The sequence below is a fragment of the Mycetomoellerius zeteki genome, unplaced genomic scaffold (genome assembly GCF_001594055.1).
Source record: "Mycetomoellerius zeteki isolate Tzet28-1 unplaced genomic scaffold, Tzet1.0 scaffold677, whole genome shotgun sequence".
Classification (NCBI taxonomy): Eukaryota; Metazoa; Arthropoda; class Insecta; order Hymenoptera; family Formicidae; genus Mycetomoellerius; species Mycetomoellerius zeteki.
In genome coordinates this window covers 4657-17041 of record NW_017257694.1, presented here as the reverse complement: position 1 = coordinate 17041, position 12385 = coordinate 4657, and the positions used below count along the sequence as shown (strand labels likewise).

At 31.2% G+C, this 12385-nt stretch overlaps 2 protein-coding genes across 3 annotated transcripts; one reads left to right on the top strand and one right to left on the bottom strand.

Annotated features, from left to right (window-relative positions):
• Positions 1-3406: 3406 nt before the first annotated feature.
• LOC108728950 (uncharacterized) lies at positions 3407-5118 on the top strand. 2 transcript variants are annotated; one of them, XM_018457795.1, is made up of 3 exons: positions 3407-3552; positions 4278-4585; positions 4718-5118. In XM_018457795.1, the coding sequence occupies exons 1-3, from the start codon at positions 3438-3440 to the stop codon at positions 4862-4864; spliced, it is 570 nt and encodes a 189-aa protein (XP_018313297.1). In that variant the 5' UTR covers positions 3407-3437; the 3' UTR covers positions 4865-5118. The 2 variants fall into 2 exon arrangements, with proteins under 2 accessions (XP_018313297.1, XP_018313296.1); XM_018457794.1 differs by having other exon boundaries at positions 4275-4585.
• Positions 5119-7295: 2177 nt separating this feature from the next.
• LOC108728949 (uncharacterized) lies at positions 7296-8077 on the bottom strand. The gene is made up of 2 exons (XM_018457792.1): positions 7761-8077; positions 7296-7677 (listed from the first exon to the last, which is right to left on the bottom strand). Exons 1-2 carry the CDS (start codon positions 8075-8077, stop codon positions 7296-7298), a joined length of 699 nt encoding a protein of 232 aa, XP_018313294.1.
• Positions 8078-12385: the final 4308 nt, after the last annotated feature.

Genomic DNA, 12385 nt, shown 5'->3' with positions numbered 1-12385 from the left:
CCCCCCCCTCGCCCAGTTTTCCCCCCGGCCCCGCACCCCGCGGGAGATCCCATGGCTTTGTATATACAATGGTTTGCTACTATTAACTTATCCAAATCTCAATTTTCATGTACTAAATTTTAATCATTTTCAACTTTATTACAGCTAGACGTTGGGAAAAGAGCCGGCACAGCCGCGGACATCGCGGCGGAGGCCGCGGACATCGCGGCGGAGGCCGCGGAGGCCCTGGAGGACGCGGAGGACGCGGAGGGCCCAAAGGGGCACAAATAAAAAAATTCTACATTTTTAAATGAATATTGAATAAATGAATATTGAATAGTCTTTGAATAATTTATTATTACAACATAAATCCGTATGAATTTTTAAATATAAAAAATTTTTTTGCTTATGTAACATTAAAAAAATCTTTTGATAAAGAAGTATGGCAACCAAGATATAATAATATACAGATCTTTTTCTTGCTCTTCGTCGCACTGGCGATGTAAATAGTTTATTGGTCATAAAAGGTTGTCGATGTAACAGCACAAAACATCTCATCACCAGTGCGATTAATTTAATTCGGATTAAGCAGAAAATACCTAATTGGCCATCTTCTTTCTCCTTTCTTTTCGTTGCCTGTAATTTAAGACAAACAACAAAAATAATGTTCACCAAGATAAAAAATTTTAACAGAAATCAATTAAGGAACAATTGCCAATGTGAACCAACACAAGACGTTTTTTGTGAAATAACAATCATATATTATAAATTATAAGTATAAATTACAGTAGTTTCGACATCATTATTGTGTTTGCTTCAAATATATAAATAACATATTCTAGATGCAGTACGAGTAACTTACTACATCTAGAATACGTTATTTCTACATTTAAAGAGGACACAATAATGATGTCGAAACTACTGTAATTTATACTTATAATTTATAATATATGATTGTTATTTCACAAAAAACGTCTTTTGTTGGTTCACATTGACAATATTTCCTTAATTTAAATGTTAAATATTGAATGAAGTCTTTGAATAATTTATTATTACAACAGAAATCCGTATGAATTCTTATATATAAAAATTTTTCTTGTTGATGTAAAATTAAGAATCTTTTGATATATATATATATATATATACAGGGTGAGTCAATTTAATCTATGGACCCGAATATCTTCCAAATTATGGTATCTACAAAAAAATGGTTTAGATAAAAGTTGACCAGGACAGAGGGGGTCATTTAATTGTACCATTAGTTTTGACCTTGATGTCAATTTTGAAGGTCATTTCAAGGTCACGATGGTTTTTTTAAATGGGACACCCTATTTTTGACTGCGGATTTCGAAAGAGCGGAAAATTTTACATCAAACTTGTTTTATGAAAAAATTGTTTTTACGACCTTGGAAAGATCAAAAATGAAGGTCAAATACCTGATAATCACGATAATCAAGCACTCTAAAGGAAACAGAACTTACTACGTTCACGTCGTTGTTTCCGGGTAACGCTAAAAGTAAGATGAAAGTGCTTTTGACCTTGATATGACCTTCAAAAGGTCAAGTCGAAAAACTAAAAAATCCCTATGCTCATGTAAAAAGTGCCATTGTTTAAGAGCCCATTGTCAAAAAACAGGTTCTGCGGTCAAAAATAGGGTTTACTAATAAAAAAATGCATTATGAGCCTCAAACAACCTTGAAAATTGACCTCAAGGTCAAGCTAGTCAAAGTGATTTACACTTTTACAATTCATTGACTTGTTTCAAGCATTATGCACATTTGTGTTAGCCAAAAAACCACGTCATTTCAGAAAAAGTACACCAGATCGTTTTTCAGGCATTTGACCTTCATTTTTTACCTTTCCAAGGTCGCAAAAACAATTTTTTCATAAGACAAGTTTGATGTAAAATTTTCCGCTCTTTCGAAATCCGCAGTCAAAAATAGGATATCCCATTTAAAAAAACCATCGTGACCTTGAAATGACCTTCAAAATTGACCTCAAGGTCAAAACTAATGGTACAATTAAATGACCCCCTCTGTCCTGGTCAACTTTTATCTAAACCATTTTTTTGTAGATACCGTAATTTGGAAGATATTCGGGTCCATAGATTAAAATGACTCACCCTGTATATAAAGAAGTATGTCAACCAAGATATCATAATATACCGATCTTTTTCTTGCTCTTCGTCGCACTGGCGATGTAAATAGCTTATTGGTCATAAAAGGTTGTCGATGTAACAGCACAAACCATCTCGTCACCAATATCAGTGCGATCAATTTATTTCGGATTAAGCAGAAAATACCTAATTGGCCATGTTCTTTCTTCTTTATTTTCGTTGTCTGTAATTTAAGACATCAAACAACAGAAATAATGTTCACCATGATAAAAAATTATAACAGAAATCAATTAAGAAAAAATTACCAATGTGAGCCAACACAAGACGTTTTTTGTGAGATAACTGTCACATTATAAATAATAAGTACAAATTACAGACGTTTCGACATCATTATTGTGTTTGCTTCAAATATATAAATAACATATTCTAGATGCAGTAGCATCTAGTTTGCATAAGCAACTTACTACATCTAGAATATGTTATTCCCACATTTAATGAGGACACAATAATGATGTCGAAACGTCTGTAATTTATGCTTATATGATTTATAATATATGACAGAGAGAGAGTTATCACATAAAACGTCTTGTGTTGATTTACAGGCAACGAAAAGAAAGGAGAAAGAAGGTGACTAATTAGATTATTGTATCATCTTTAAATGCAGGAATAATATTCTAGATATAATAAGCGTCCTAAAGAAATAAAGTAAAGCTGCTTACTATATCTGGAATACGTTATTTCTACATTCGAAGACGACACAATAATACATTTGAAAAGGACACAATAATGATGTCAAAACGTCTGTAATTTATACTTATGATTTATAAACAAAGAAAAACATCTTGTGTTGGCTCACATTAATAATTTTTCCTTAATTAAAGCAGAGAATGTGTATTTTGTAGAATATAATTTGTGTTTTTTTAAAGTAAACAGATATCTAACCAAGACAAATTCTCTGCTGTAAAAACAAAAATTATATAGAGAATAATTTGTATTCTTGAAACAGAAAATGTTTTTTTTACAACAGATTTTACAACAATTTGTTTAATTGAAGCAGAAAATACTTATTTTAGCCTCACTTAAGCCCGTGTCCCACTACGCATTACGGACGCGGATTGGATTTGGATTGCGAACTACGGATTGTCGATCAGCCAATCACATGAAAGTAGCCAAAGATTCGGATTGTGAATCGTGAAATAGGCAAGCCTCTATTTTTACGATCCGTAATGCGCAATTCGTGTCAAATTTAACGGTTTAGATGTGTATCTCATTTATTGTGTATCTCAAAATGGGTCCCAAAAGTGATTTATTCAATAAAGAAATCGAATGTATTTTCATCGAAATGGTGAGACAACGTCCTTTATTATGGGATGTATGCCTACCAGAATATCGTCGAACTGATTTAAAACGAATGCATTGGGACCAAATAGCGGAAGCCCTAGGTCCTAGATTCACAGGTATTTCGATATATCTTATTTACTAAAAACTATGTTACTTTTATAAATAAAACTATACGAGGGTCGTTTGAAAAGTCCGTGCAAAGTCAGAGAAATGGCACTACTGGCGCGTATCAAGGTTAGATTTAGTTAGTAGCATCTCTTGGAAGAACACACACCACGTTTTAGCCAGATCGGTCTATTTGTTTGTGTTTGGCATTCATTTGAATCGAGGAAGTCGAGTGATTTTCAAAAACGCACCAGCTCACACCTCAGCAGTTGTGAGCGCAAAATTAATGGAATTAGGGTTCCAACTCGTTTCACATCCCCCCTATTCTCCAGACTTGGCTCCCTCGGACTACTATTTGTTCCCCAATATGAAGAAATGGCTGGCGGGAAAAAGATTTTATGCAAACGAGGAGGTGATTGCAGAAACAAATGGCTATTTTCAGACTTGGACAAATCCTATTATTCGGAAGGGATCAACAAATTAGAGCAGCGTTGGACGAAGTGTATAAGCCTAAAAGGTGACTATGTTGAAAAATAAAAAAAGTTTACCCCAAAAAATTAAGTAGTTTTTATTTTTGCACGGACTTTTCAAACGACCCTCGTACTTAGACTATTTATCCTTGAACAGGTTATTAACATGAATATGTCACGAATAGCTAGTTACTGAATGTATAGTGGATTATGTTTTGAGGTTATATAAAAATTATTTAATCCGTTTTATTTTTTTCTCACAGGAGATATGGTTCACAAACGATTCCAAAGTATGGAAAGCACTTTCCGTGCAAACGAACGAAAGATAAAGGCTACAAAGACTCGTTGCAGTGGGAAAGGAACTGACGAAATTTATAGACCAAAGTGGGAATATTACAAATCACTATTATTTTTAAAGAAAACTTGTGCACAGTCCGACACTATTGATAACCTTTCTTTTCAAAACGAAGTTTCTATGCTTAGTAAAGAAACAAATTGTTCACCTATTTCTTCACCTAATGATGTAGAAAATTCATCAGACCATACAAACATTCATTATGATGAAAACACACAAGTGCGAAATCCTTTTCTACATAACATTTTATTTATTTCAATGTCATTTACTTATTTATTAATCTAATATTTAGTATTAACGTAAAAATGTTTTTTATAAGTGCCATTTAACATATTTATTTTTTATTTTTAGCAATTCGTATTAATTCCATTTGATTCACCGCATTCAAACAAGGAAGCGTCTGAACATTCCGAATTACATGTCTCATCCAGTCTCCAGTCCAAACGAATCATTTGTATCTTGCAACGTTCGACAACCCTTATCAACAATAAGCAATAAATCAAGCTTCTCATCTGGAAGATCTACTCCTCTACCTAGACTTGCATCTACTTCATTAAATATTAAAAAGCGTTCTGCTGAGGACCCAATGTATGTAAAACGGGGCAATTCAAAAAAGGATAACTTTATGGAAGAGGCACTAGATACTGTGAAAAGTATAGCTCAACAACACTCATCTCCTCCAAAAATGGATAGATTTGATATGTTTAGTGCATATGTTGCATCTAGACTGCGGTCAATGACTCCTGAAGATCAAGAACCAGGGTTGATAGAAATCATGTTTTTTTTAAAAAGAACAAAACATTGTGTTTTTTTTATTCAAATATGTTTTTAATGTTTTAAACATGTTTTAAACAATATTTAAAAAAAACATGTTTAAAACATGTTTAAAACAGTTTAAAACATGTTTTTTTAAATATTGTTTAAAATATGTTTAATTTTAGTTAAACTACTTATTTAATTTTATTTACATTTTATTTACATTTATTTAATTATTTACATTATTAAAACATCTGATATTTATAGGTTATTCTTATTTTAATTAATTTCAAGATCATCTTAAGATCTTAAGAATGAGATATTTTTCGATTGTGACCGGATTTTCACAGTTTTTAGTGTTTCCAGCGACCCCTTTGTTAATAGTTAAAATGCTTTCGACCGTTTTAATAATCATCGGTGAATTCGGTGATATAATAGTTTATACACAGTAAAGTACGCAATAGACTAGGAATAGAAAAAGCATCAAAGTTGGTATCTATTATGAAAAGTTTAAATTCTAAAAATTCAGAATAAGTCAAAAATAAATATAAACTATTGCCAAATTAGTTTTTAAATCAAGATTTTGGGTTTTTAATTTTATTCAATTTTTGTTTTTATGTAACAGATTAACAGAGAAAGAAAGTATATATATATATATAATATATTAAAAATATATAAATATTTATGATAAGGCCATTACGGTCTAGCGGGGATCTTGGATACTTCTAATATAATTAACGTGTGAATTTATGTACCGACGTTATATATGCATCAAAAATGGTTAGATTGTTTGTCAATTTAACTCGTGATATTACTGCGGTAGTTTTGCGTTGTAAGTCTGAAGGATTTTCGGCACGCATAAAAATCTACATTCGCAGTATATAAATTCACATGTTAATTATATTAGAATTATTAGAAGCATCCAAGTTCCCCGCTAGACCGTAATGGCCTTATCATTAATATTTAGTTTGAAATTCTCATGGTTCAATGTTATTTAATATATATAAATATGTTCATGCTTACATTATATAAAAAAAAAAGTATATTATTATATATAAATGTATAAAGATATTATTAGCCTAAAATTCGTATTTCCTTATTTTCCTTTTAAAAAACACGATTTAAACACTTGTTTTAAACATGTTTAAAATCTGTTCAAAACATATGTTTGTTTAAAACAGTACAGTGTATAAAACATATTTTAAACATTTGTTTTAAATACAAATGTTTTAAACATAACAACCCTGTCAAGAACATTATGAAAGGGAGATTTTACGAGTACTGATTGAGCCAAGATTACAATAAGTTCTTTATTATATCGACACATCAGCAATATATTACATTAAGTATTACACTAACTATGATTATATATATTAATATATATTTAGAGTTATCTGATTGTTATCACAGAAAAAATTTACATTTATTGTTAAAAATTAGAATTCGCTATTCTTTTTAATTAAATTTGAGACTGTACTATACTGTAATAAAAATGATATAACGTTCTTTTTGTCCGTCTCAAAAAAAGTTTAAAATTTAAAGTGTCCTTTCAAATGCGACAATAACATCTGTTATATATATTCAGTTATTTTTATCTTATATACATATATATATGTACTCCGCTATTTTGCAATGTAAAAAATAAATGATAGAATTAAATATTCTTATTCTGACTGAGGCTTTTATCCATTGAACGAAAATGACAATCTCTCAGGATATAGATTCGCATTTAAACAATTTATTATTCATATATGCACACGTATACACATACAAAGCTCAGACATCATAGCTTGTTATTTTGACGCATATAAATTACTTATTTCATTTTGATATCTCATTAGATAGATTACTAACAAGATATAGTATTTTTATAAGATAAACTCACGAACATTAACTAATCAAAGTATTTATACTGACGCGACGTGTGTGATTTATTCGATGCACTACGCTGTTTAATTAACAGATATTAACATTATTGTCAAGGACAAGAAGTTAGTTATTAGAATAAACGGCATAAAGTTTTTATTAGATTAACCGTGTAAAGAATGATAATTAACTAATAATAATGATAATAATAATAAACTAATAATGATAATAAACTAATGATAAACTAATAATAATAATTAACTAATTAAAGTATATGTATATCCGGTAGATTAAAAAATACTGTAATTCACTGTATCATTCGTTCTTGCCAGGGAACAGCGCCAACAGTATTAAAATAATCACACCACCTGTCCCTGAGCAAGATTGCTTCATTTGCATGACGGTTGCCACCTTGGTGAGCAAAGTTTACCATGCCTCTTCCGTTTTCTGCTCTCCATTCTCCACGACGAATTTCTCCTGATATTTCATCTTCTACATCTAAGAATGATGATGGTGTATACATAGCTCGTCCAACAGACTGACTTCGCAGCATATTGTGCAAACAGCATATAGTTAAGATGATCTTGGAAGCATCGTCAGGATCATACCGCATTGGAGAACGAAAAATTTGGAAACGGGCAGCCATTGTACCAAATCCATTTTCTGATGTGCGACGAGCTCTAGATAGTCTATAGAATATGAATAAATGAACACTTCTATATTACTTTAATTTTTTACGTAGAATTAAAAAAAATATAAATATTTTACATACCTGTAATTAAATATACTCTTATCTTTTTTTCCACTACATTGAGGTTTTGGATAAGGAATTAAGAGTTTTTCTGATAATGGGAAACCTTCATTCCCTATAATTACAAAAGGAAAATTATCTTCTGTACCTGGCAGCGGAACAGGCGGAGGAATATTGAGAGCATTCCTATCTAGGTAGTTTTTGAGGGAACATTTATTCCAAACACCAGAGTCACTGACTCTGCCATTAGCTCCCACATCAACATAAATGAAACGTAAATCAGCATCTACTACAGCCAGTAGTACAACACTGTAATCTCCTTTGTAATTATAAAACATGGACCCAGATTTTAGTGGGGGATCAATGACACAGTGTTTGCCATCCATTGCACCTATTACATGATGGAAATTCCATTGTTCTCCGAAATGATTGGCAATCGCACGCCACTCATCCTCAGTATGAGGACAACGCAGAAACTCATCTTTTAAAACTTCAAATATTGCTGTTGCTACCTCTTTTATAATTTTTGATATGGTACTTCTACCAAGTCTGAATGAGAGAGACAACGATTCTTGCGTTTCTCCTTCAAAATACAAAAAATGTAATCACATGACAAAATTAAATCATACAACTACAGTCAATCGAAATTCTTATCTTTTACCTGTTGCAAAATGCCGTAAAGTAACTGATAGCCTCTCCTCAGCTGAAATGCTTTCTCGAAGATGAGTATTTTGCTTTTGTATTATAGGAGTGACTTTAATCAACAGACGTTCGAAAGTATCTGCGTCCATTCTGAGGCATCTAAAACATATAACAAATTTTCAAGTAAATTAAGTATTTTCTTAATTTTGTTTTAGATTACATTCTGTAAACTGCAATAAATCATAACAAACCTTCTAAATCGATCAGGATCTTCCAATGACAGTTCTAAAAAAAGGTTATGGTGCATCTCTTTTTCTTTTCTTCTTGCTATCCATTTGTGAACCCATATTTTTCGCTTAGGTCTACTTAATTTGTATTCATACATAATCATAAGCAACAAAGATGCACATAACTTTTTTCTTACATATTGTTTATAATAATAATTGTAATTTTGTGCCATAGCGTGCACATCGAAGACCGAATTCGTAGCAATTCGTAGTGTGAACGGAAAATCCGAATTCAATGATCCGCAATCCAAATCCAATCCGCGTCCGTAATGCGTAGTGGGACACGGGCTTTCCTCTGTATGCCATCGATGTGACGGATTTCCTAACCTAATCTCACTTTCCAAAAGTGTACACTGACTACGTTTACACCATGTATTTAGGCCGCTGCCTATGCACTTAGTCTGCGACATATATGATAGGTGTCTTTGTTTAACCTACAGGATAAACAAGGACATCTAATATAATATACATTAGATGTCCTTGTTTATCCTGTAGGTTAAACAAAGACACCTATCATATATGTCGCAGACTAAGCGCACAGTGCCACTAGTTCATCTTCAGCCAAAAACGGACATGTATGATGTGACCATTAGAGTCGTGCGCTGTTTTATTAGTTTATTATACCGGCGGCGGCGTTAGAGCAAAAACAGAATGGCGGCGGTGAATTCGCCGAAAATTTTCTCTTTCGGCGGCGGTAATCGGCGGATGATAATTATCGGCGGCGGCGGCGAATAGCGGCGTCGTATATATCTATATACCATATTTCAAAGGAGTCGTAACTCGTAAAAAATTGTCCAATTACACTCGAAAAACTCGAAAGTGAGAAGATTAATCGACTGTGATTGGTCAATAATATGCTTCGAAGCCTTTGTAGCTTCAAATAAACTGCAGCCTAAGTATTTTTCAATAAATTACAGATGACGCAGATATAATAATATACTTCAACCAATGTATATAAAATATTTATAGAACATATATAGCATTTCTGTTCAGCGACAATTTCAAAATCGGCGGTAGCGGAATCGGCGAATAATAATTTATCGGCGGCGGCGGCGTGGCACGGCGGCGCAAGGGTCTAGTGACCATGTAGAGAGCCTATAATCAGAGTGGTGCTATGAGAAAGATTACGCCATATTTTAGCGAAATTCTGCGAGAGAGAAAGAGATATACACGGTTTCAGTCTATCCAACAGTACTGCCACAGTATGTCAATTTTAGGGTTAGATGTAACAGCCAGCGTAGATACATTGATAGAATTAATAGCTTGCTTATTAAACATTAAAGTTATAGAAATTGTTTTAGAAATATGGTTGGATGTACAATACTATTTTGCAATAATGCATTAAAAAAAGGATATGTTATGAAAATAATCCCGAGAGATACAGAACGACGAATGAAATGGGTAAACAGTATAAATAGTAAATATAAAAATTGGACACCGTCCAAAAATTCATCTGTATGTGAGGTAAAGTTTTTTTTTATAAATAATGTATTTACAATATTAAAATAAAAAAGTAATATATACAATGTATACAGATTAATTATAAAATATATATAGTCATCACATTAGTTACGAATTTAATTCTTTCTTTTTTTGTCATAACCTTTTCAATTGTGTATCATTACATTGTATTCAAATCAAATAATATAATAATTATATCTAATATTTTATGAAATGACATATGAAATATTTTTATAAACTTTTGTTTTCTTTTGTGTTATTATAGATACATTTTGCTCCTGAAATGTGGGAACAGAGAATGGATAATAAAAAGAAATTAAAACTAAATGCAGTTCCAACAATCTTTGGATATTTTCTAAAGAAGAAAGTACCTTTTAATAATCAAAATTTTGATGTAGTAGAGGATAAAAGTACGTTTATTTCTGACGATTGCAATGAAGATCAAATTATAGTAAATGATAAACAGGTAAAATCAATAATGATAAAAATCCATAAAAGAAATATATACATATATTTATAAATATTTTTAATAAATATTTTATAATAAATATACTTTTTTAGATAGCTGTAAATGAAACCGTTGAAGTTAATGCAAAGATAATGAATACATTTCCTAATACATCAACAAAATGTACTTCAAGTACAACAGAAATCGATGGAAAAAAAGAAAAAGATAAAAACAAAAAATTAGAACAAATAAATCGAAAAATACAAATCCATTTAACTCTTATGCGTAAAAGAATGAGAGTTTTAAGATTTAAAATACTAAGACTTGAAAATACAATTAATAACGATAAATATAAAAAAGCTTTAAAGGAAGTATTCAACGAGGATCAAATTAAAGCTTTATTAACAATAAAACGAAGAACATGAAATTGGCTTAATGAAACTATTAAACGTGCACTTAGATTAAGGTTTACTTGTGGTAATAATGGTTACGAAGAGCTTCTGCAACAAAAAATGCCGCTTCCAAGTTTGCGCACTTTACAACGAAGATTGGAAGATTTAAAATTTAAGAGTGGTATTTCAAAGGAAATGTTTGACTTTTTACAATTTAAAGTATCTTCTTTTCAAAATGATACTGATAGAGAATGTGGAATTGTTATTGATGAAATAAGTATAACACCAAAGCGTGTTTATGATTCTTCAACAAAAACATTACTAGGAAATATAACATTTCCAAATAAAGAAGGTATTGCAACGCATGCTTTAACATTAATGTTAACAGGTACAGCTAATCGATGGAAACACATTGTAGGATATTTTTATACAGGAGACTCATTTGATGGAGCAGTTTTAAAAGATATCATTTTTCAGATAATTGATAAAGCTAAACTAATTGCTCTTCGTGTCAACTATATAACTTCTGACATGGGTCCTGGAAATAGCAAACTATGGAAATGTTGTGGGATAAGTGTGGGACGGTATTCGGACGTTAGAAATCATATTCCTTCTGATCTTAATAGATTGTTATATTTTATCGCAGATGTACCACACCTTTTGAAAAATTTAAAAGAATCATTACTTAACAACAAATTTTTTATCTTACCAGAAGAATTTGTTAGTAAGTACCATGTAATAGAGTTGAAATTAAACATTTTATTGAATTAATAGATTCTCAGAAAGATCTCGAATTTTTTTTAACGCCTAGATTAAATTTTGATGATGTGAAACCTACTAATACTTATAATAAAATGCGAGTAAACAAAGCAAAGAATGTTTTCTCCACCCATGTCAGTAGTGCATTAGAATTTTTAGCTAATGAAAATCATAAGCCCGAATATATTACAACCTCATGGTTCGTTAAACAACTATCTAAGTGGTTCTCTTTAATGACTTCTAGAACATGTTGTACGGCATTGGGTACAAAAAATAAAGAAATATACAATGCTAGTATTTCTTTTTTTTCTTCGTGAAATAATAGATCTTTTTACGAAAATATATAAAAATAGGTAGTGAAGATAAATTTAAACCTGTACAAAGAGGTATCATACTTTCCACAACATCAATTATTGATTTAGTAGAGTATCTTTTAGAACATCGCAATTTTCTATTTGTTTTGACTGGTCGTCTTACACAAGACTATATAGAAAATCTATTTTCACTTTTGCGACAAAAAAATCCAATTTTAGATTCGTTACAATTTAAAAATAATTTAAAACTAATTGCTATATCGATGTACACAAAACCAATATTGACAGGAAATTATGAGACTGATAACAGTGAATATCTTTGTAACGATGCACCCCGTTAATG